At 49.3% G+C, this 23,910-nt stretch overlaps 1 protein-coding gene across 1 annotated transcript; it reads right to left on the reverse strand.

Annotated features, from left to right (window-relative positions):
• Window positions 1-975: 975 nt before the first annotated feature.
• MAP2K2 (mitogen-activated protein kinase kinase 2) lies at window positions 976-20,272 on the reverse strand. The gene is made up of 11 exons (XM_077841936.1): window positions 19,989-20,272; window positions 17,790-18,000; window positions 15,496-15,642; window positions 14,681-14,758; window positions 13,827-13,878; window positions 13,595-13,719; window positions 11,405-11,618; window positions 10,247-10,311; window positions 9,183-9,244; window positions 7,627-7,672; window positions 976-5,777 (listed from the first exon to the last, which is right to left on the reverse strand). The coding sequence occupies exons 1-11, from the start codon at window positions 20,072-20,074 to the stop codon at window positions 5,667-5,669; spliced, it is 1,197 nt and encodes a 398-aa protein (XP_077698062.1). The 5' UTR covers window positions 20,075-20,272; the 3' UTR covers window positions 976-5,666.
• Between the last annotated feature and the right edge of the window lie 3,638 nt (window positions 20,273-23,910).

Here is a 23,910-nt window from a genome sequence, read left to right on the forward strand (position 1 = left end):
GAGGAATCACTTGCCAATAGAAGTTTCTTCCTGACAGCCATGGTTAACTTATGCCTTGAAGCATACGAATGGCCACACTGGGTCAAACCAATGGTCCATCTAGCCCAGGATCCTATCTTCTGACAGTGGCCAGTGCCAGATGCTTCAGAGGGAATGAACAGAACAGGGCAATTATCAAGTGATCCATCCCCCGTTGTCCAGTCCGAGCTTCCAGCAGTCACAGGTTTAGGGACACCCAGGGCATGGGGCTGCATCCTTGACCATCTTGGCTAATAGCCATTGATGGAAGTACCCTCCATGAACTGATCTAATCCTTTTTTGAACCCAGTCATACTTTTGGCCTTCATAACATCCCCTAGCAATGAGTTCCACAGGTTGACTGTGTGTTGTGTGACATACTTCCTGGTTTGTTTTAAACCTGCTGCCTATTAATTTCATGGGGTGACCCCTGATTCTTGTTATGTGAAGGGGTAAACAACACTTCCCTGTTCACTTTCTCCGCCCCCATCATGATTTTATAGACCTCTCTCATATCCCCCACCCTCCATCATCTCTTATCTTCAAACAACAGGCCCCGTTTTTTTAATCTGTCTAGAACCTGTTCCTCACCCCTGTATAATTTTTGTTGGCCTTCTTTGTACCTTTTCCCAATTCTAATACATCTCTTGAGATGGGACGACCACAGCTGCATGCAGTATTCAAGCTGTGGGCGTACCATGGATTTATTTCGTGGCATTATGATATTTTCAGTCTTATTATCTATCCCGTTCCTAATGGTTCCTAACATGGTTAACGTTTTTGACTGCCGCTGCTCATTGAGCAGATGTTTTCAGAGACCTATCCATGATGCCTCCAAGATCTCTTTCTTGAGTGGAAATAGACCCCATCAGTTTTTATAAAGGATAAAATTCATGTTTCAGTTTAAAAATTCATGTTTAAAAATCACCTGTGATGAAATTAAAGAGGGAAAAGGCCTTTTAATGTAAAGTGCCATTTATTATTTTTTCCAGGATGAAAATAGTTAAAAAAAAATTGCACCAACAAAATGCTCAATAGACTTTCCCCTTCACCTCCAAAACCAAGCGCAAAAGCAAAACAAAACTACCCCAAAGCGTTTGAATCGTAGAATCCCCACCGTTTTTTTATTTAAATAAGAGGGAAAAAAGATATACCCCCCACCCCAGAGCCTCATGGCTCATATACATGACCAAAAACAGTACATAGTCATTCAGAGCACACGATCTCACCATTTCAATTAGAATTGTTTTTTTTAATTAACCCAAACACTTTGTATAATACATTCAATCCTCCAGAGTTGCCAGATTTGATGGAATATAAGTGCACTCTAGGAAAAAAAAAAACAAATGGGATGTTGGAAATCATACAACTGCCACTCAGGGATGATGCGTCAGATTCCAGCTCTCAAATCTTTTCTAGCTATCAGACAAGTCTTCCCTCGGGCTATTAAACTGTACCCATTTTCTTCCTGCTTTATAAATATTATGGGACACCGTGGCAAACGGACAGAGTGAAATCTGAAGCCTGTAGCATAAGCTTTGGTTTGGAGCAGTAGGGAAACCTGTCTCCCCTTCTTCTGGGCATCAGGAGATTGTACCAACTTTGCAGGTGTTCCCCCGAACAGAGTAAGAGACCCACATTCGTCCAGCCCTCTCATCTGCTTTTCTGCATGCGTGTCTGATTAACTGGTCTGATTAACGAGAACCCAGGCACGAGAGCACCTGATAATCTGATCAAATAGGGTAACTCCAGGGTCAAAACGGTAAAAATAACACCAGTGCCTGAGCCACTGGTACTATTTGAAAAAATGAGCACAGCCCGCCATATTTGTGTGTGTGTGTGTGTGTGTGTGTTTTAAAAAACACCCAGCATATCTGAACCACAATCAGCAGCATGAAACGCATCTATGGGGAGGGAGGGAATCCCCCACCCCTCCTTAAATGATTACACAGTCAACGTGCTAGTTGAAAGACTTTACCCCACACTGGCTGACACCTTGCCCTTCATCAAGGGGGTGAAACAGACACCATACAGACATGGAAGGTGCTTCGTGAGTGATCAGGTTCTGCCCCACATCCTTTCCTTTTCAGGTAGATTCGATACATTCCCCAGTGGAACGTGGTTACAGGAGAAGAATGTATGCTTTTTGGGGGAGGGGGGCACTGATATGTCTGCTGCCTACCCAATAAAGGAACTGTCCATTAGAAAGCAGCTGTGGCCACACTTTCCAAGCCTCACAAATCACACACCCCCACTTCCCCGAATTTACAAGTTCACAATTGACCTTTGCAGCCACTGTGGGCTGGCGCAGGTTTTTCCTTTAACAGCAGCACAAGAATGCTAGGGCTGAGGACGCAGACAGCCTCTGCCCATTAAGCCAAGACATCGTGCCTTAGGAGACCCGACAAAGACAAGATTTCTAGACTCTAGCCAAATGGAACTCGCACATCACAGAGACCCCTCCCCGAAAGCCAAGAGGGCAAGGGAATGAGTCATTCCTATGGCTTGTATTTCTACGTCAGGCAGGAAAAGAAAGGGTAAATTTAAAAAAAAAAAACAAAAACATAAAAGGCTCTTTGAACAGACCCTGTCCATGTGATCCATGCAGGCTATCTTCCCACCTCATGAGACTCAACAGTTATAGCAAAACAAGGCTCTTCCTTGCTCCCGTACCGGCAAGGTACGTACCTATCGTTCCCTAGAGAGGTAGCTTGAGAGAAGCAAGATTCCACCAAAGGTGAGCAGGCCCTTCCAGTTAGCTATCGTTTAACCTCTTATTCCCTTCCCTCAAGGAAATGAAGAACCGGATCCACCCTAAGAAAGGGGAGATAAATACACTTGGCAAATTCCATACGTACTACTGCCAGTCTCACAAAAACAAACAAGGCCTAGTACAGTTCCACAAGAGGCTTCCCTCAGACTTCATGTCTGAATCAGCTCACACACTAATCAAAGGGCAGGAGCAAACAGCTACCTCAGTTAGTCACTTTCTCTTAGCCATCCGGGTCTTCCTGCCCAGATAGCCTACAGGAAAATGTTTCTGAGAACCAGGCAGCTCACGTGGAAAGTTAGAAAGCAAGATCTGCTTGCCCAAGGCAAGACTCTACTCCCAGCTCAGCAGCAGAAAAGACAGCGTACGACTGGTGTCCCCTTTCTAGGGAGCAGTATGGAGATCTTCGTGGTTCAGAGGTTGCCAGCAGGATTGTCGTTAGATGAAGCACATTTGGAGTGACCACTCCACCTATCACAATTAGGGAACTCTGCCGCGCAGGGATTTGTACTGGCCTTCGGCAGGGAACGCCGAGCAATGGGGATAGCAATCATAACTCGAAGTAGCAGCACTTCCCCAATGGAAGAGGCTAAAACTGGACAGGACTCCTAACTGCTGGAGCAGGGGGTAGGAGAGGGGCTGCAATGGTGCAGGCAGCTCTGTGTAACAGTTCAGCCACCGTGCAATGGCATCTTTACCTATCAGAAGAGCGAAGAGACGTGCACCATGTCTGGGTGGCTTTGAGAGGTCTTTCCCCTACCCAAGAAGCATGTGCCATCAAACTGGCAGAGGGGGAGATTTTGCCCAGGCAAAGAGGACTGTTTAAGACACCCAGCTCCCATTAAAGCCAATAGGAGTTAGGCACCTAATGGTCCTCGGGAAAGTCTCCCCCAGAGACTTGATTGCTTTTGGCTAGTTATGTCACAAAACTAGTTCTGATGTGTGGTTTCATTCCTCCAGTGGCCTTGTACAGCATCTCGCCAGCTGGTCATAAGACAGCTGGAGTCACAGCTACCTCGCCCTGGTCTTCTGCCTGAAATGGTTGTCTGAAGGCTGCCGGCTGAATACACAGTTATGAACCAGCCACTCTAAAACAGTGAGACCAAGCAGGGGAGGGGAGGGAAGAGAAGAGAATGAACTTCCAGACTAGGTATATTCCGGGGGAGATCACAGGTTTGAAACCCTCTGGTAGGAGCTGGGGGGGAAAAAGATCAGTGCTGGAGGAAAAACGAAACAAAGCCCAATCCTGATCACTAGCAGGCAGCTTGGAGACCTTTTCAAACAAGTAAAGAACCCAGGGTGGAAATGTGCTGTTTGGCTTCCTATAGGATTTGAGGCATCTCCCCCATCCCCGCCCTGCCTCTCCAAAGAACGTTTCTAAAAATGCTTGCATCTGCCACAGCCCTCGGAGATGGTTCTCACTGGACCATAGAGCAGCAGAGAAAACCTGCACCCCAAGAGCCTTTGGAGTTTGCATCACACTCCTGGGCTGCTGCCAGATTGGCCTTGTCAGTGCCGCGAGTAGATCTGAAGGAAGATCAGGACTTTTCCTCCCTGGGCCAGTTGCTGGGGATTCAATTCCCAACACAGCACCTCTGCCCTGGCGGCAGAACGTGCTGGAAATGCCCGCTTTCCCTTTGTGTCGCCAACTGTCAGGTGCAAGACGCAGTCTTCCTCTCAAAGCGCGGAAGGGCAGCTGGGCAACAATGCTGCTGCAGTCGCTGGGGGGGTGCTGTCTCCCCCATCACCATTCTGGTAGGCCCAAGCTTACCACAAAAAACTTCTTGCCCCTGAGCGTCACATTGACTGGAAGAATAGCCAGTATTGCCCTGCAGTCTGTTATGAACTGGCTCAGACTCATTCCCTTTTTTAGCAGGCTAACTGCCCAATGTGGCGATTTAGTAGCCCGAGATGATCACCGAACACACAGTGCATGTCTGGAATATATTCGAAAACCTCATGTTTTAAAAGCAGAAGCTTTTCCTCTCTACCCATGGAAGAAGATCAGCAGGGAAGAAAGTTGGGCTACTAAAAATCAACTTTCCCACACACAGTAATGCAAAAGGACCTCAAAGCTACATGAAGAAAAACAGGATTCCCTAGTCAGTCCTTTCTCCATCCTGTGGGTTAGGACAGAGCCCTTACTGGGCACAAATTGGAACAGGACAAGGGAAGCTGAAGAAAGGCTTCCCTGTTAAGGAGCTGAATGTCAAACAGACAAAAGGAAGGTGGGAGAGAATTTAGTGCTGCTCCTCTTTCCCCAGCTAGGCTAAAAATATTGCCCACGAACCGTCTCTTTGTTCTTGCAGAGCCTCTGCTAATTTCCCCAAGCAAGCTCAAGGAATCTACTAGTCTCAACACCTTCACTTCCCCTTCTTGCTCTCTGCCAACACACATGCAACAGCTGTACCGTCTGGCAACAACTGCGCCTGCCCTCACCCCACCCATTCTGCATGGATAGGTTTCTCTGTGTCCAGTGCTAGAGCTTTCGACACTAGCCATTTTCAAGCCCACACCAAAAGTTAAGTGTACAAAGCACGTGATCTTCCCCGCCCCCTGCACACACACCCCATAGTTTTTAACCCAAGTGAACAGGTTTCAAAAGAGACAACATAAGCAGCAGCACATTTCCCAAATGTCAGAAACTTCAAAGACTGAGCCGCGCTTGAATGCGGGCAAGGAAAAAAACAAAGAAAGCAAGCCCATTTCTGCTCGTTTGTGGGATGATGGATATTTCCCAAAATGATGGTGCTTTGCCATTTAGGAGCAGGGTGGGAAGGGGATGGGGGAGGAAGGAGGGTGGTTCTGTCTTCTACTGAAGGGCTGGAAACGGTGACAGACAGGCAGATGTATGGACACAAGGCAGTTTGCTTTGCCGTCACATGGCAGTGCGGGTGGGGGTGCTGGGCTGGTTTAACCGCAGCGTTTTACATAGCCAGCCTGCAAAATCCACCTCTTCCACTTCAGAGCGTTTGATAAAGGCGTGATTCTGAAAGGGGAAAAGAGAGAGTAAAGCATAGGCATCTCTTTCGTCTATCACAGCTCACAAGACACTCCGTACTTCCCTACCACACAGTCCTCGCTCATTGACTTTCAAACTAAGGCTCGGTCTACACTACATACTTCAGTATAACGACATTGCTCAGGGTTGTGAAAAATCCACACCCCTGAGCAACACAGATATACCAACCGTAACCCCCCCCCCGCTGTGTAGACAGCGCTATGTCAGTGGGAGAGTTTCTCCCGCTGACATAGCTACTGCCTCTTGGGGGGGGGGGTTACTAATCCGATGGGAGAGCTCTCTCCTATTGACTTAGGGCTTGTCTCCACACCGTGCGGCGATCACTGCACCCGGGGTCGATTTAGTGGGTCTAGTGAAGACCCGCTAAATCGACTGCCGATTGCTCTCCAGTACTCCACCGGAACAAGAAGCATAAGGTAAGTCAATGGGAGAGTTCCTCTCGTCACCCCAGCATGGTGTAGACACCTCAGCATGGTGTAGACACCCCAGCCACGTAGCTGGAGTTGCGTAACTTAGGTCGACTTAGCCCCATAGTGTAGACCTGCCCTCAGAGCATCTTCTCCTGAGCTGCGCTGATGTCAATTTGTAGGGCAGCCCTGCCCCCCTAAGAGGTGGGCAGCCCTGCTTCCCAAAGTCAGTGCAGGAGAATCACTGAGACCAGACAAGGGACGGCGGCACCCAGTGGCAGGATTCTGGATCAATTACGTAATCTGAGAGGGCAGCTGCACTTGGCTAGCTTCCGCAAGCTCCCATCTGATAGCCAGCACTGGTGTAACCAGGGCTTCCAGGCAATGCTTTACAGGACGACGAAGGGTTGCCACAGCGTAACGGTCTCTGCTGCTGCTGTCCTAGGTAAAGCCAGGAGATCTGTCTCCCCAGAGCAGTTCTCACCCAGTGACGGGGTCTATAACACCCAATGACTCATCATGTTGCTAACGGTTTGGTCTGACAGATGCTTGTGTTGCAGCGACAGCTTCTTGCTGGAGCCACGCTGTACTGCCAGCTCTGTTCTGACGGAGCTGGAGGACCGGCTTGTTCTGTTCTCCAGCCAACAAAACCAGCTTTTTAGATAGATGTCCAACTAGCTGTCATTTTCCAAGCGTAGGGCTGGGTTTTTTGGTTTTCAGATAGTTTATCAGTAGGGGAGGGGCTGACAGCCGTACTGCTATCTAATAATGAACATCAAAATAATAATTAGCATGGGATATTATTATGGATGTCACGCTGGGAGATGGCAAGTAAAAGATCTGCCACTCCACAGAACCGCCAGCCTTTGCACCTGGAGGAGGGGGGAGGCAGGTGATGCAGCCCAGAGCAGCAGCTCCAAGAGGTATTGCGGGAGGAGGGGGGCACAGTCTCCTCGTCCCAGTCCACAGCAGCTGAGGAAACTAGTGCATAGCTGGGGAGAGGATCTGGAGCTTAACAGGGAAAACTGATCTCCCAAACTGCCTGGGAAGACATGGAGATTTCTCTACTCCTGTTTTCCTTCCCAAAGACTTCTCTGAGGAATCACATTCGGAAGGCCTGGTGCCTGCACTGGGCTTGGTTAGCAGGATGGGCTGCAGGACCTATGTGTATTGGGCCCGGCTCTGGAAGACTGTAAATGCCATCAATCTGACTGGTATTTCCATGTAGCTTTTCCCTCACCTCCCACTCAGTTCATCCTTAATGTCACTTTGGAGCTTCCAGTGTCTCAAGAGGAGGAAACCAAATGCAACAGCAGCTGCTTCTGGTCAAGGAACTGAGGGGAATCCCGCCAACAATGCAAGCCCCCGAGCTGCCCACACTACAAAACAACTTGCAGCTCCCCACTTACCATCAGCATCTTCAGATCTGCCCGTTCTGCTGGATTTTTAATTAAGCTGAGAACAGAAGAAAAGGCAGGAAAGGTCTGTCAGACTCCTCTTGTGAAAAGCTACTTATTTGGCCGGTCAGACTACCCAGCCTGGTGTCTCGTTTATTTGGAAGCCAGCGAATGCTGCCTTCAGCAGACCTAGACCTGGTCACTTCTATCAGTACTCGAAAAGTGGTTTTATGCACCCACTGCTGAGGGACACCCTTCAAGCCTATCCTAGCAGATTCCTGGAAAAGCAGGATTCCCTTGAACAGTCAGACCTTTACATCAGATCTATCCAGGTTCTCATGCCACACCACACTATCCATGCCATTACCAAACCCTGCAGTAGGCTTAGGAGATAAGCATCATAGAAAAACTTCAGGGAAACCTGGTTCTGAAGGTCCAGGTCCTGCTGGAAACTTTACTCAAAGAGTCTAGCAGAAGTTGCTGAGAAACCACTCCCACCCTCATTTGAAAATAAAGATGACAGCGTAAGTTTCCGACAGCGACCAGCCATTTTAGGTGCCGAACTTGAACCACCAGAAAGACACCTTATTTTGAGATGGAGCTGCTGCTCTACATTTCTGAAAATCAGGCTTCTTCAAGGAGTTTCAAGCTGGGCACCCAAAAATTGAGGATCTCAAAGTCATTAGTCAGTGTGGGAAAACGTAGGCTTAGAAAGTTGCAAAAGATCAACCCATATCTGAGACTGAAGCGCCTCCACGAACCAAAGCAAAGCTGGCAGTTCTCAGTTCAGGCCCACTAGTCATGATGTTGCCTCGTTAGGCATATCTAATATGGGGGCCAACAGCAACCCTTGATGTTGAAAATTAGCACTGTATCGTCTAAATACAACCAACCCCGCCTTCCCAAGTACACAGTCTACATTAATTACAAGATCTTTTGAACATGAGTCTTAACCAAAGGCAGCTGAGCTGCCGGTGTCACCAGAGCATGAAGCCCCAAACAAGGCAAGTCCAACTGAAGAAAAACAATCCCTTCTAAGTGAGGAGAAGGCAAGAGATTGAGAGAGAAGATCACATGCTCCTAGAAACATTCTAGGCAAGCTTCCTCCGGGTGAGTGTTTGGAAGAATACCACATCGTGGAGAAGGCTGTTAATAAACCAGCATCGGCTGCAGCGTTTATCTAGGCATCCACCAAAAGTCTTATAATAAATACAAAAAGACTGGGGGACTGGATGACTCAAGTGGCCAACCACACTGGTAGCAACTCCGAGCCATTATCCGACCGCCATTTTTGTAGCCTATATGAAATGGGCTTGTGGTCTTAGTTCATGTCTTAGTAAAACAAGCGCCCACATAAGCACTCACAGGGACCACAGATTGAATGGCTCACAAGGACGGACGGAGGATGGTCCCTCCAGGTCAGAGTGGAGGCACACTGGCTGGGGCACGTGGGAAACCGTGTCCTGCTACTGCCAGCCTTGTTATGGGATGGAAAGTTTCAATCTCTCGGGCTGCTGAACCAGCCCCGTGAACAGCCTCGATGTTCACTTGTAGAAGGAGAACCTTACCATTTATTTACAAACTCCTGGAAGTCTTGTGTGAAAACTCCATTCGGCAGCTTAGGAGGAGGCTGGGAAAAGAAGCAAAAGGGTTTTCTGCATCAATGGGTCAGGAAGAAGCACAGACACTGAAAAGCTGCAGCCTGAAGACCTGACTGCTCATACGTGTTTCCCTTTAAACCTCAGAACTGAGCAACTATTGCTTCCCTTTACAGCCACTAGCCTCCCATCAGTGCATATCTTCTGCCAGCTATACCATTTGAGGCCTCCGAAGGAAAACCTTGCCCCCCACCCTAGGTAAAGCACTGCCCATTTGGCTAGGTGCACAGGGGAAGCCAGAACTGCCTACTTTTGAAGCATTAGGTATTAGCCACTGCCAAAAGGTTGGAGTTCAACATCCCAGATCAGTGTTCTGATAAGACACAGCAAATCCCACATACCTGAAACCCTACAGCAGATAGAACTAACTCAACAGGTACAACTGCGGTCAGGTAACAACTCATCATGTCACCTTGCAGGGAAAGCTGCTCCTCCCACAGACTAGTCCTGCCTCCTTACTGGGACACGCTCACTTTAAGACCCCAGATTGTAATTTACCTTAAGGTTTTTCAAAAAGAGACCAGTCGTTCGGCCCATGCTGAGAACACTGGGGTGATCTGGCTCCTAGCAGAGGGATTGTTTATCCTTCACAGGTCTATGGAGCAGTTTGTTCTAAATGGCTGATTACTGAACAAATAGTTCATTACCCTCAGGGCTCCTCTTTCTACTCTTCTCACGGTTTCTTCAAAGATATTATAAGCCCTTGTCTGCAGGGTCTTATTCCAGAGCTAGAGGCACTTTAGCGTGGTAGACTTTAATACCAAGAGATAGGAAGAGCAAATGGGAGAGAAGGGACAGGATACAGTACAAATAGAGGGAGTAGGAGAGAAGGAGATTTTAGTGAAGCTTTCAGTTCTTATTACCCCTTTAACGGATTAGCAAATGAGGATTTTTGATCTATTCTGAGTCAAGAGACTCCAAAAGACTCCAACAAACAGAGGGAAAGGAGATGAAAAGTGATTTCAAATACCAACCTCATTAACAATATAGTCTAGCAGTTCGAAGATAGCCATTGCAGGCCGACTGTCCATTCCATGGCCTGTGTAGTTAAGAGGACAAAGGCAGAGTCAGAAACTGCACATGGACGAAAGTAACAGAACCTGCACAGTAGAGTTTACTATGATGGAAGCAAAAGCAAGACAATGGGGATGGATTTTTTTAAAAGCCTGTTTTGAGCTTTATGGTTTCAACCTCTGCTACCAAATCACTGATCCATTTAATAGCTCGGAGCATTTGGGAAGCACAAGATCATATTGCTTGGAGGCCTTGAAGCAGACCAAGAAGCCTTTGACCTTTAGATCAGCAGTTCAAATCCAGCCACTCAATAATTACCATCTAATGGCTGTTCAGATGTCTATGTGAGATGAATTTGGTGGCCTCCGTCTAGCTCCCTGATCTGTTCAGATCTCAAATACACCACAACTGGCACATATTTGGCCCCTTTGAGATCAGTCTAATCAGTGACCAAGGAGCAAATGGGCTGCTGAAACTGAACTTGCCCTTACCCCAGGCCAGGATTCAGGCATGCTAGCAGGAAGCTTGCTCTGCCGATACAAATGCTGGACCTGACCTATGGGTAACAGCACTTGCCTCTAGGGCTGTCACATCTCACCAACAAAGTTTGTCAGCAAAGCAATATCACATTGCTAGAGATACAAATTTCCAGTTCAAGTTCTGCACAGTTAGACCAAGATTTTCCAATGATTTTGGGGGCTAAGCTGGACACTTCTTAAAGGGACCCGATTTTCCAAGGGCTGAACACTGGACCTCTGAAAATCAGGCTCCTTTCAAAGTGCCGCAAGTTGCGCACCCCAAATCACGAGTCACTTTGGAACATCTTGGCCTTCATGTGTATGTTGCCTTTGTGGAAGACTGACTTTACACACAGAATTTGTAAAAACCAGAGAAGCAAGAATCACTGCTGGCTTCTGTTTCCAGTGTTTAGGTATAGGCCAGGCTCCTGCAGAACAAGTTCCCACTGAACCCTTATGTATTTGCCTCGCTTCAATTCCATGTCCAAATGCAGAGAAATGATGAAAGCGAATTAATGGTCCTGGATTGTTTCATATTTCTAACCCAGCCCCATAAACCAAAAATCATCCCAGCACACAGGTGTCAATTTCAGCCCCTACCACTGACAGGGCGCCCTGGGGGTCTGGGCCGCGGTGAGATGCTGTGAGGTTCTCCCTCTGCCCCATCGACCATGGGACGGCCAAATATCGCTTCCAGTTCCTTGGAGTCTGGTGGGGGGATTGGGTACCTTCCGATAGACAGCTCCACCAGGGAGAGACCCATGCTCCAGATGTCGGATTGAACTGAGTAATGAGTGCCCTGCAACCGCTCAGGCTGTAATGAAAAGTCACAGATGTGCCTCAGTAAAACTGTACTTCCCAACAGAAGAGAGGTCACTACATGGAAGAGACTCCATTGACTGGAAGTAATTTGTGGCTATGGCACATTACTGCAGAGAAACTCTGCCACAAACAGAAGGATACAAAATACTCCCTACTAATTATACATTTAAATGAAATAGACCGACTATCTTTCTCCTGCCCCACCTCCCCCACCTTCAGGCTAAAGTGGCTCTTGCAAACTGCTTTTTTTCTGTTTCAAGGAGGAATTGCTGCAGGGACAGGCTGTTTGAAAATCCACTCAGTCTCCTTTATAAACTAGAATCCTCTGAGAGCCTACAACTCTTGACACCAGCAGGAAACATTAATATGCTCAGAGGAAATATGGGGGGGGTAGGAGGGATTTCTTCTACCTAGAAAGATCATGTCCACAGAATGTGTAGTGCAGGTTTTATATACTTAAATGCTACTCTAATGCAGCTCTTCTTTAAGTTCTGCTATGGCCAGAAGAGTGACTGACTCCACAGGGTTATTTTCTCAGTGTATTCAGATCTAGTTTACTCAGTATACAAGTAAAAAAGAAAAAAAAGATGATTTTCTTATCTGCCCCATACTACAAACTCCCAAATAGAATCTGAAAACCTAGCTGGGTTTTGTTCCTTACATCACTGCCGAACGAATAGGAGTCACAGCTGCCAGTAGAGATATGACTCAAAATCACAGAGAGCCGATGGACTGAGAAAGAAGGGGACTTCTTTTTTTTTCTTCTAGTCTCTGTTTTAACCATAACTGCACTTGAAGAGGAACAGTGCCCAAAATACAAAGAAGTTCAGAGTGAAGGACACAAGCACAGGCTGACAGCACCCCTAAGAACCCACGTCTTTGTTCCTAGCCATCAGGCTGGGGAGATGCACACTATACGCCACCCCACTGAGGCGAACGAGCTAAGGATCGAGTGCCAGCACAGATTTAGAGTTTTGTAATTATACTGGTCAGTAAATCTCCTGCTGAAGAAAGCAAAGGACGCTGGCTAGAATGGGAGTTGTGCAAATTTTCACAGACATATAAGAGTCAATATGCAAAAATTCCATTGCAGATAGTTAGATTGCCACCAGACTGTTTGGATAGAAAGACAGCATCTAATGATTAAAGGAACTTCAAGTTAAACATCTCACCTCTGTCTGAAATTCTTCTGCCTACTGCTACAAAGTAACACCCGAGGTGACTGTCACTTCTTTTTCCAGTTCACATGTGGCACTGGACACCACTTTGGACTCAATTCCCCATTGCCCTGCACAGTGTGGAATATCTGCACCAGTGTGAAGCGAATGGAACACGCTACCACTCTGGCTTTCACTTTGCAGCTGGCGTGAATGACTGCACAAGGCACAGGGCAATGGAGAATGAAGTGTTTTATGGAGTCCTTTTCAGAGTTTTCACCTGAATAAGCCAATATCCCTTAGGTGACTTGGTTCTTTCCACATAGAAAAAAGAGCACGGGGGCAGGGGGGGAGGAGGAGAGCGTTTTTTAGAAGGTGCAAGGTCAGCTCTAAGCCCACAAATATTGGCAGGGGAACTCAGGAGCACATGTAGGACTTCAAACTACTTTTAACTCTTTTTTGAAACTGACTCGTTTTAAGGTTGATGGCATCCCTTTAAAAGAAGCAGATTTATGTAAGTCCATGTAGGTGTTCTTTGTACGTCCAAAAAATAAATCAAGCTGGAGACAGAAGTGAAGTGAGGTCTTGATCTAGCCCTCAGTGATTTGTCCATATATTACAACTACTTCTCTGGTGGGCTAGCTTCAGCATAGAAGGGTGTAATAGTAGGATACTACAGGCCAGGCTAAGAATGCCTGGAGTTGTGAGTGACCCTGGACACTATGCTAACTCTCTGTCTGGTTCAGGAGAGTGGTAAATCCCTCTCCCTTGTAGAATACATCCAAAGGTTTACATAAGAATAGGGGCTTACAGACATGTAGGATCGAGTCCCCACAAAGGAGTTTGCCATGGAATCAATGAGCTGACCGCTAACCCCAAAGTCACATAGCTTTATCTCTCCCCGGGAATTGACCAGGATGTTAGAAGGTTTCACATCTGAGAATAGAAGAGAGAGAGATAAAAAATGTATGTGCAATGCTAGGTAAGAATAATCCAGGTCTCTGGTTGTCATGAGAAGCTATTTTTAGGTTCTCCCCTCTCACCTCTGTGCATGATCTGATGCTTCTCTCTTAGATAGGCCAAACCTCGCAGAACCTGGAAGGAAACCAAAGGAGAGAAAGAGCTAAAAGCTGGGAAGGAAAAGTCTTTCCCTTTGGAGAGAGATATCTTGCACAGACTTAAGATGCTGTAATACTGCAACATCACCAGTAAAGCCTCCCTGTAGCAACTACGGGTTTCAGCTTTAGGGAGTAACCGACACACAGCCGAACAAACGTTGGTTGCACTTTAGATGCACTCTGCTTAAGGAGATAAAACTTTCAAACAATTGAAAATCCCACAGTGTTAGATATGAAATCACCGGTTCATTGGCTCAATGGAAACTTTCCATGAGGCTCCTACACCACCATTCCTACCCTACCAGCTGGAGCTGCAGTAAATGGTCTGAAATATACTAACTTCCCAGCTCATACGGTTATTCTTTTGACTCCTAGTTGATGATACAATAACAATATATGGGGTGGAGGGAAAACCTGGGTTTGCAACTTGAATTAGTAGGTGTATCTACCAACAGGAAATTGTGCTCCAGCTTCAAGGAAATAAGAGACTCCCTGGGTACAGAATGGATTTCAGGAAGGGTTGGGAACCAGACCAGCAAAGGGTCAAGACTCAGATGGTATTTGCACCCAGTACACCCTGAGAGACAGTAAGCTCTGAATAGGAAGACCAGATAGCAAGTGTGAAAAATCGAGATGGGGGTGGCAGGTAATAGGCGCCTGTATAAGACAAAGCCCCAAATACTATAAAATCGGGACATCTGGTCACCCTAGTTCTGAAAGCCTGAAGCCTCTCCTCTTCCCCTTGGGTTTTGAGTGAGCTCTGTGAGAGGGATACTCACCGCTATGCTGACTTTCCCCAAGATCTCCTCCGGAATCCTTTTGGCTTCTTTCAACACTTGATCTAGAGAGCCTCCATCCTAAATTCAGAGCAGAGAAGTTAACTGAGCACTGGCAGGAAAATAAAATAAATGGCCTTAAAAGTGTTTTCCAGCTCTAGGCTCTACAATTTACATACCTATGAGGACTGAGCAGTGTCAACAGCATAACACATTTGGGTTCACTAGTCAGTAACACTAGATCAGACTGTCCACACACTAAGGAAGATCTCTGTGGTAACCACCACAGGTGGGTGTTCAGGGGACTACGTCCACCTCTTGCTAAGCACTTCATGATTAAACTTTGCTATCCTAGGAAATGCCATTTTAATTTCGTCTAACATATTAATGTCACAGGCTTTCCGCACTGTTTCTCCTACACACTACTGTCAACGCAAAGGCAGCACTGACTGCACCAATGTGGAGGAGATACAACACGCCCTCCCCGCCAGATACAGCGGAAGACGCACACTGCAGTTCAGTGAATTCTGTTCAGTGGAGGGTTTGCAACATTTCCTCTTGGCTGGACCCCAAAACCGCCACTTCCGCTTTCCAGAAAGTCAATTTCTCTGTATTTTAGCTGCTCAAGTAGGGCTGTACAGCTCCTAGACAGAGTCTGATGTCCCAGCTCCACCACCCATGCCCTGAGCAACAAGCCTTTTGCTGTCAGAAAAAACTCTAGCATCATTTACTCCTCTGCATCTACAACCCAGAGGGATCTGCCCAGTATACAGCACTGGAGAGCAGCAGCAGCTTAATAGGAGGGAGTTTAGGCTCACCATGTGCTCCATGCAGATGCTGATCTCCCCATCGCTGTAGAAAGCTCCATAGAAACCCACAATGTACGGAGAGTTACACTCGTGCAGGACCTGCAGCTCTCGGATAATTTGATTACGAATGGCGGGTTTAATTTCTAAATGAATCAGCTACAAAGGGAGAAAAATCAAACAACAGAATCAAGGAACAGCTACAAGAACATACAGCTGTAGCCTGGAAGTAAAGGAAGGGAGAAACAAAAGAGGGGGTTGAAAGAGCCCCACTTTGTCCTGTACTGGTGAGAGCTGTTTGCCCTATCTAAGCAGTGAGGCTTGTTCTCTTGCATGCTACACAGAATGCAGCTGAGCACACTAGTCACCCCTGTGCTGACCGTACAGTGCAGAAAAGCAGTGGAACAAGCTGGGTGCAGAGATGACACCCAACATCGTAAATGTTTATCACAAGAAAACCCAGCTCTATAGGCACTATAAAGGGTGTTTGAATACCATAGAAACCAGGGAAAAACTAAAACATGGTCACTGAGAGGGAGCTGTTTGAAAGTTATGGAGCAGATGAATTATTCCTTGGACTCCATGTAGGACCAGTTTATCAATGTGCAAGCAATACCTCGCAGGAAGGGAAGCTGTAGCTGCTAGAAAAATCAAGTCATTCTCAAACAATAGCGATCACCATTACATGCTTTAGAGTCTCTTGAGACTTCTATCATTCTGCATGGGGAGACAGGGAAGGTTTGGACCAACAAACAGCCCTAGGCTTGACAATGCTGAAAACCTCAAACCAGGCTCTGAACACAGGTTTCCATCAGTTTTCACATACACAGCATCCCACTGACACCCTTCCAGCTCCAGTATTCCCAAGCTAGATGCTACTGTGGAATGCTATACAGATACTGCTGTCCAGGGGAAGCCAGTCAGTGGGACATATTTGCTCATCAGACCCATGAATTTTACCTGTTGCTTTTAAAATTCATCCCTATAAGACAAGAGACCAGAGTTTAAAGTTAAGTCACACTGGATTTGAACAACCGTCAGAAATCTTACTTGTTCTCTCACTGAAAGTTAGCCATTTTTTTTATTTATTTTTTTTTGACAGGCAGGTAAATTATTTATGTCCATTATTAGGCACCATTAGGTGGATGAACAAATTGTGTGTCTGGGACAGTAAGTTTTCATTACAAACTCACAAGGTTCCTCACAGAACTATTCTCACATTAACAAAGCTCTTAAGTTGGAAGTTGAGAAAGGACATCTCAAGGAAGAAGGGTCTCTGGGACTTTGTTGCTGCGTATGATCTAATCCACAGCAAGCGGCACAGAGTCCAGGAACCACTTTAACAGACCTGTCCTCTGCTAGCAAAGTGCACTTCTTTCTGCAGGTTCTGCCACACATTGTCTCTCCTTGTTAGGTTTCAGAGTAGCAGCTGTGTTAATCTGTATCTGTAAAAAGAAAAGGAGGACTTGTGGCACCTTAGAGACTAACACATTTATTTGAGCATAAGCTTTCGTGAGCTACAGCATCCGAAGAAGTGAGCTGTAGCTCACGAAAGCTTATGCTCAAATAAATGTGTTAGTCTCTAAGGTGCCACAAGTCCTCCTTTTCTTTCTCCTTGTTAGCTACACCTTGCACCTGAAAACTGTACAATTCTCCCACAAACCTCATCCAATTTAGTCGAGTTGATTAAGAGCTGCTCTAATGGAAAAATAAAGCATGAACGTGCTCTAAACAGTACACAGGATTTGACAAAGTGCAGCTCACGTCCCATGGTCTAATACTGAAGAAGGAGTCAGAAGACTGGATTGCTCAGAGGATTAATAATGGACAAAACTCATCTTTGTGCCACTGTGTCAAATCCAGCTCAGGTCAACAGTGGCAAAAAGTCACTATGAACTGATGACTGGTGGCTCATGCATAATGAGTTTGAGGAACCTCACTCTATTTGCTAGTGTTCACATCACAAGAGTCACCGTTGCTGGTAGTTTCAGCAGAAAGGACAAGGAGACTAAACTCTCATCTCACCCCAAAGGGGGATGCTCCAGGTCAGGGTTGAAGCACAGAGAAAAGAACAGTGCTGCTGCCTGGACAACACCTGTTCTAAGAATACCTAGGAGACTTGGTCTCCAGGGCTCATAATCAGGCACCCTTTACCAGTATAGAATTCATTTAAGGAAGCAGAAGGTTAAGAGTAGGCAAAGTCCTACTTTTCTCACAGGATGATCTGCTGTTACAACCTCTCTCCTGCGTGGCACGATAGGCCAACACAAGCACAAGAAGGACAATTCACGTGCCACTTCTTTTACCTTTCGTGCCATAATGAGTCCTGAGGGTTTGTGCTGCACTTTGGTGACCACCCCACCATTGCCAGCTCCCAGCTCGGAGATCCTCTCAAAGTCGTCATCCTTCAGCTCCCCAACCTTGGCTTTCTGGGTGAGGAAAGCCTCCAGCCTCTTCTTCTGCTGCTCATCCAATTCCAATTCCTCTAGCTTCTTCTGCAGATCTACCAGGTTTGCCCTGAAGAGAAACAGGGAGGAGCAGGACAAACTGTTAGAGCCGGTTAGGGCTCTGCTAAAGACAGAGAATTTGATGTCCCTTCCTTCAAAGGAGATGGCAAAACTAGAACTGTGGCTGTTTGCTAGCTACACAAAGAGCCAGAAGGCCCAGCATAATGCAAGTCCCATATATAGTTTATGCTGGACCCCTTCAGCACTGCCAGTAGGGAGAAGGGAGCTAAGAGGAAAACCCTCTCCAAAGCTATGTATATACTGATTCATATCTTGATATGGCAGTAAGATAAACAAATGACGCCTTATTACAAAGGCGCAAACCCCGGAATGTTACTGATAGGGACACAAGAATTGCCATATTGGAGATAAATGATGCAGCTTCTTCCCAGAAGCCCAGATCCCTTACAGAGATGCAGCTTTTTACAATCAGCCATTTAAGCAATACCATGAAACCAGCGGGAATCATTAAAACCTTAAAGGCGCTTTAGCAGCCATGCTGCTCACTGCCGGGAGAGGAGCCAGCTGTGCCAGCAGCCGCTCCCCTTTCTGAATCCAGGGATACGGCTAGGCAGTCCACTAAGTAACATGAGAGGGACTTTCCATGAAGTCATGCAAATCCCCCAGCTTAAAACACTACACCCCTCACCATCCTGCCCAAACTCAATGCCTATCTATTATCCAAGCACAATGGGGTATTTATGCTCGGACGCCACCTGCCTTTTGGAGCTCCTGTTGGGATATCTTTGGTCATCAGAAGACTGGACTGTCAGTGTGGTAGGCCCAACGGTGTGGAGCTATTTCCCCTTCGAAATCCATCCCAGCCCTTCAATCCACAATTTTAACCACCACCCCAAAAAGTCGCCATCTTTATTTTTCTTCTTTAGAGGGTGCTTTTTACAATCACCCTGCCAAGCCTCACACATAGAGCCCACCCCCTCTTCCCAGGCAATAGCACCCCATCCCCCACCTTTGTTTCCAGGTGAATGTTTATGGTGAAGAATTGGGCAGAGCTCCAAGCACTTAGGACAAGTGAGTCTTTACAGGTATTCCCCTGAAACCCCTCGCAAACTATACAGCCCCCATCATCTCTCCAGTCTACCCACCCAAACGACAACACCCCCCCAAGTATAACTGTCCCAACATCCCCCGTACCCCCAGCGACACCTGTCTCACCCCAGTTCCACGTTCCCAGCCAGGGTGAGAGGCCCAGCTAGGTGCCTTTGTCTCGGCCCCTGGGGCCTCCCGTCCTAACCCCGGCCACCTCCCTGCCTTTCCCTTGGCCCCCTGGGGGCGACCCCTCTCATGGCCCCATTTCCACTTGAGCTCCTGCCCCCAGCCCCCCATGCTCTCAGCCCTCTGCCCCATAGAGCCCCACTTGCAGTTCCCATCCTCCCACCAGGCTCCCCCTCCCCCAACTCTGACCTCATCCTCCAGCCCAGTTCCCCTGCCCCCCCACAGCCTGGGTCCCCCCCGAACCCCCCGCATGCCTGAAGCACCACCCCCGGCCCCCCTTCATCCCCCCAAGCCCAGTCCCCCCAAACCCCCTTCACCCCCCCCGTCCTGGTTTCCCCCCCTCGGGCATCCCTTCATCTCCCAGGCCCCCCGACCCCCTTTGCCCCCTCGTCCTAACCCCCCCCAGCACCCCTTCACCACCCAGGCCCGGCCCCCCCAACCCCTGTGCCCCCCCAGCTCAGACCCCCTGCCCGAACCCTCTTCACGCCCCCTGCCAGGGTCCCCCCCGACCTCCCTGCGTGCCTGAAGCCCCACCCCCGGCCCCCCTTGACCCCCAAGCCCGGCCCCCCCAAACCCTCCTTCGCCCCCCGTCCTGGTTTCCCCCCCGGCACCCCTTCACCTCCCAGCCCGCCCCCCCGGCCTGGTTTCCCCCCCGGACCCCCCTGCACCTCCCAGCCCGCCCCCCCGGCCTGGTTTCCCCCCCGGACCCCCCTGCACCTCCCAACCCCCCTTCACCCCCCGGCCCGGCCCCCCCGCACTCACTCGGAGGAGCCGTCCGGGCTCGGGCCCTCGGCGATGGTCGGGGTGATCGTCAGGGCCGGCAGCACCGGCTTCCTCTTGGCCGGCATGGCCGGGCCGGGGCCGCCCTCCTGTCCCGCGGAGCCTAGCGGGGGCCCCGCCGCATGGCCCGGCCCGGGGCCGCCCTACCCCCCGCGGGGCTCGGCGCGCCGCGCTACGCGAGGCCGGGGCTTTGCGGCCTGGCCGGGGAGGGGGCAGCGGAGGCCGGAGGGAGTCAGCGCGCGGGGCCGGGCTGCATCGCAGGCGGGGCGGCACCGGGGCGAGCCAGGCGGGGAAGGGCGGGCACTCCCGGCAGGGGCGGGCCGGCCGCGGCAGTCTCGCGAGAGCGCGCTCCCGGCGGCCAGGCGCGGCCCCGGGCAAGGCAGCAGGGAGGGGGGCGGGGCGGGGCGCGGCAGAGAGCGGGTGGGGCGGAGGGACGCGGCGATGGGAGGAGGAGTCTGGGGGAGGGGATGGAGGGATGAGGGGGACGGAGTGGGGGTGAGGCAGGGTGGAGGGATAAGGGGATGGAGTAGGGTGGGAGGGATGAGGGGGGTCGAGGGATTCAGTGGGGAGGGATGGGGTGGAGGGACAGGGTGGGGGTGGGGAGGAAGGTCGAGGGATGAGGTGGGGAGGGTCGGAGTGGGGTTGGAGGGATGGGGTGGGGGTAGGGAGCAGGAGGGGTGAAGGGATGAGGCAGGGTGGAGGGATAAGGGGATGGAGTAGGGTGGGAGGGATGATGGGGGTCGAGGGATTCAGTGGGGAGGGATGGGGTGGAGGGACAGGGTGGGGGTGGGGAGGAAGGTCGAGGGATGAGGTGGGGTGGGGTGGGGGGATGAGGGGGGAAGGAGGGGTGGGGTGGGGGTAGGGAGCGGGAGGGGTGAAGGGATGAGGCAGGGTGGAGGGATAAGGGGATGGAGTAGGGTGGGAGGGATGATGGGGGTCAAGGGATTTGGTGGGCAGGGATGGGGTGGAGGGACAGGAGGGGCGTCGAGGGATTCGGTGGGGAGGGACAGGGTGGGGGTGGAGGGATGGGGGGAAGGAGGGGTGGGGTGGGGAGGGGGAGGGAGAGGGGGGAAGGGATGAGGCAGGGTGGAGGGATAAGGGGATGGAGTAGGGTGGGAGGGATGATGGGGGTCGAGGGATTCAGTGGGGAGGGATGGGGTGGAGGGACAGGGTGGGGGTGCGGAGGGAGGTCGAGGGATGAGGTGGGGAGGGATGGGGTGGGGTGGGGGATGAGAGGGGAAGGAGGGATGGGGTGGGGGTAGGGAGTGGGAGGGGTGAAGGGATGAGGCGGGGTGGAGGGATAAGGGGATGGAGTAGGGTGGGAGGGATGATGGGGGTCGAGGGATTCGGTGGGGAGGGATGGGGTGGAGGGACAGGGTGGGGGTGGGGAGGGGGGGGTCGAGGGATTCGGTGGGGAGGGATGGGGTGGAGGGACAGGGTGGGGTGGGGAGGGGGGGTCGAGGGATGCGGTGAGGAGGGATGGGGTGGAGGGATAAGGGGATGGGGTAGAGGGATGGGCGGGGTAGGGAGGGGGGTGGAGGGATAAGGGATGGAGTAGGGTGGGGATGAGGGGGTGGGGTGGTGGATGAAGGGATGAGATACGGTGGAGGGATAAGGGATGGAGTAGGGCGGGGATGGAGGGATGGTATGGTGGGGTGGGGGGGATGGGGGATGGAGGGATGGGGTCGGGGAGCTGGAGATGAGTGGGTAGGACTGGGTCGACAGAAGGATGGTGGGAGTGGAAGGTCTGGGGGTTTGCGGAGTTATTAGCTGGGAATAAGGATTTCTATAACTTTAGTTTTCACCATGCAGCTTTCCCGGCGTTATCATCAATAATAAATCTTAGACGTTTTGGAGAAGTTGGAAGGCTGCAGTCAGACCCACCTTTCTGTTTGTCTATCATCCGTCTGTCTGCCTAGCTACTCAGATGGCTCCCTGCCTCCAGAGCGTCTGAGTACTTCCTACGGGTTTTAAAACAGAAAGGACAGTCGCATTCTCTCTTTCTTCCTCCCCAGCCCATAGAACTAAGTGGATTTGTTTATAAATTCATATGAGTGTGAGAGAGAACGAGGGCAAAGCGATGATACTGCCTTTAGTTCTGACTCAGCATCGGGAGGACTCGACTGCGCTCTCTGTAGATCAGTATGCTGCTACTCATCTTGGCTGCCCCCACATGCTGCAGAAGACGGATAACTCTCCCATCCTAGGTGTGTGATTTTATCCCAGTAGGTACAGATACCAGGGTGTTGGCTGAATTAGAAATCTAGGTAATAAATACATGATAAAAGAACTAATCATTATCAGTGAATCATAACCAAGAATAGATTCCCTCATGACACACTCTCTAGTGATCAGCTCATGCTTCAAATCACAGTCTTGTGTCACCAGGTTGTTCTTCCTCCCGTCTTCCCAGTTCACCCCTGTGGTTGCCACCCAGGCCTGGGCTAACCAACTGGAAACCCCCCATCTGACAAGATGGCATTGTTTCATTGAGCAAAGGGCAATGTTCAGTCACATAATTACATGCAGGCAATTAAAATCAAGTGCACTCCTGATCCTGGCAAACCCTGATAACCATATGTTGGTACCAGCGCCAAGTGGGTGAATTGCCAGCATCAGTTTTGACAGGTTGTGACCAAAAAAAACCCAACCCCCAGCCCAAGTCACTTTCACATTTCTCCTCTTCCCATTAATGCTATAACAGCCCCTCTGTGAGCTTCTGACTCCAACAAAATAGCAGATGAAATTCAGTTTTGATAAATGCAAAGTAAGGCACATTGGAAAACATAATCCCAAAATGATGGGGTCAAAATTAGCTGTTTCCACTCAAGAAAGAGATCTTGGAGTCATTGTGAATCATTCTCTGAAAACATCTGTTCAATGTGCAGCAGCAGTCAAAGAAGCTAACAGAATGTTAGGAACCATTAGGGAAGGGAGAGAGAAGACAGAACATATCATAATGCCACTGTATAAATCTATGGTACGTCCTCATCTTGAATACTGCCTGTAGTTCTAGTTGCCCCATCTCAAAAAAGATATATTAGAATTGGAAAAAGTCCAGAGAAGGGCAACAAAAATGATTTGGGGTATGGAACAGCTTCCATATGAGGAGAGATTGAAAAGAGTGGGACTGTTCAGTTTAGAAAAGAGATGATTAAGGGGGGAGGGATATGAGAGACGTCTATAAAATCATGAATGGTGCAGAGAAAGTGAACAAGGAAGTGTTATTTACCCCTGCACATAACACAAGAACCACGGGTCGCCCAATGAAATCAATAGGCAGTAGGTTTAAAACAAACATAAGGAAGTGCTACTTCACACAACACACAGTCAACCTGTGGAACTCGTTGCAAGGGGATGTTGCGGAGGCCAAAAGTATGACTGGATTCAAAAAAGAATTAGATCAGTTCATGGAGGATAGGTCCATCAATGGCTCTTAGCCAAGATGGTCAGGGATGCAACCCCATGCTCTGGGTGTTCCTAAACCTCTGACTGCCAGAAGCTGGGACTGGATGACCAGGGATGAACCACTCAATAAATTGCCCTGTTCTGTTCATTCCCTCTGGGGCACCTGGCATTGGCCACTGTTGGAAGACAGGATAGTGGGCTAGATGGACCCAGTCTGGCTGTTCTTATGTTCTCGTGCCTTCTGAGATCTGAACCCAGGGACCAGGAACACGGAGGAGCTAGAGAAATACTGGCTTTGGCCTTGATTCTCCACTGCTGTACATCAGTTTCATCTGCACTTACATCAGTGGAGTGACGTCTGATTTACACTGGTGAAAATGAGGGGAGAATCAAGCCCCTTATCTTTGCTTTTGGGACCTCAGCTCTCTGGAGCTTCCTCCCTTTTGGTTCCAGAAGTCCCAGGGTGTCAGCCCCTTTTGATGAAAAATTTTACTTC

This window comes from Eretmochelys imbricata, chromosome 25 (genome assembly GCF_965152235.1).
Source record: "Eretmochelys imbricata isolate rEreImb1 chromosome 25, rEreImb1.hap1, whole genome shotgun sequence".
Taxonomy (NCBI): Eukaryota; Metazoa; Chordata; order Testudines; family Cheloniidae; genus Eretmochelys; species Eretmochelys imbricata.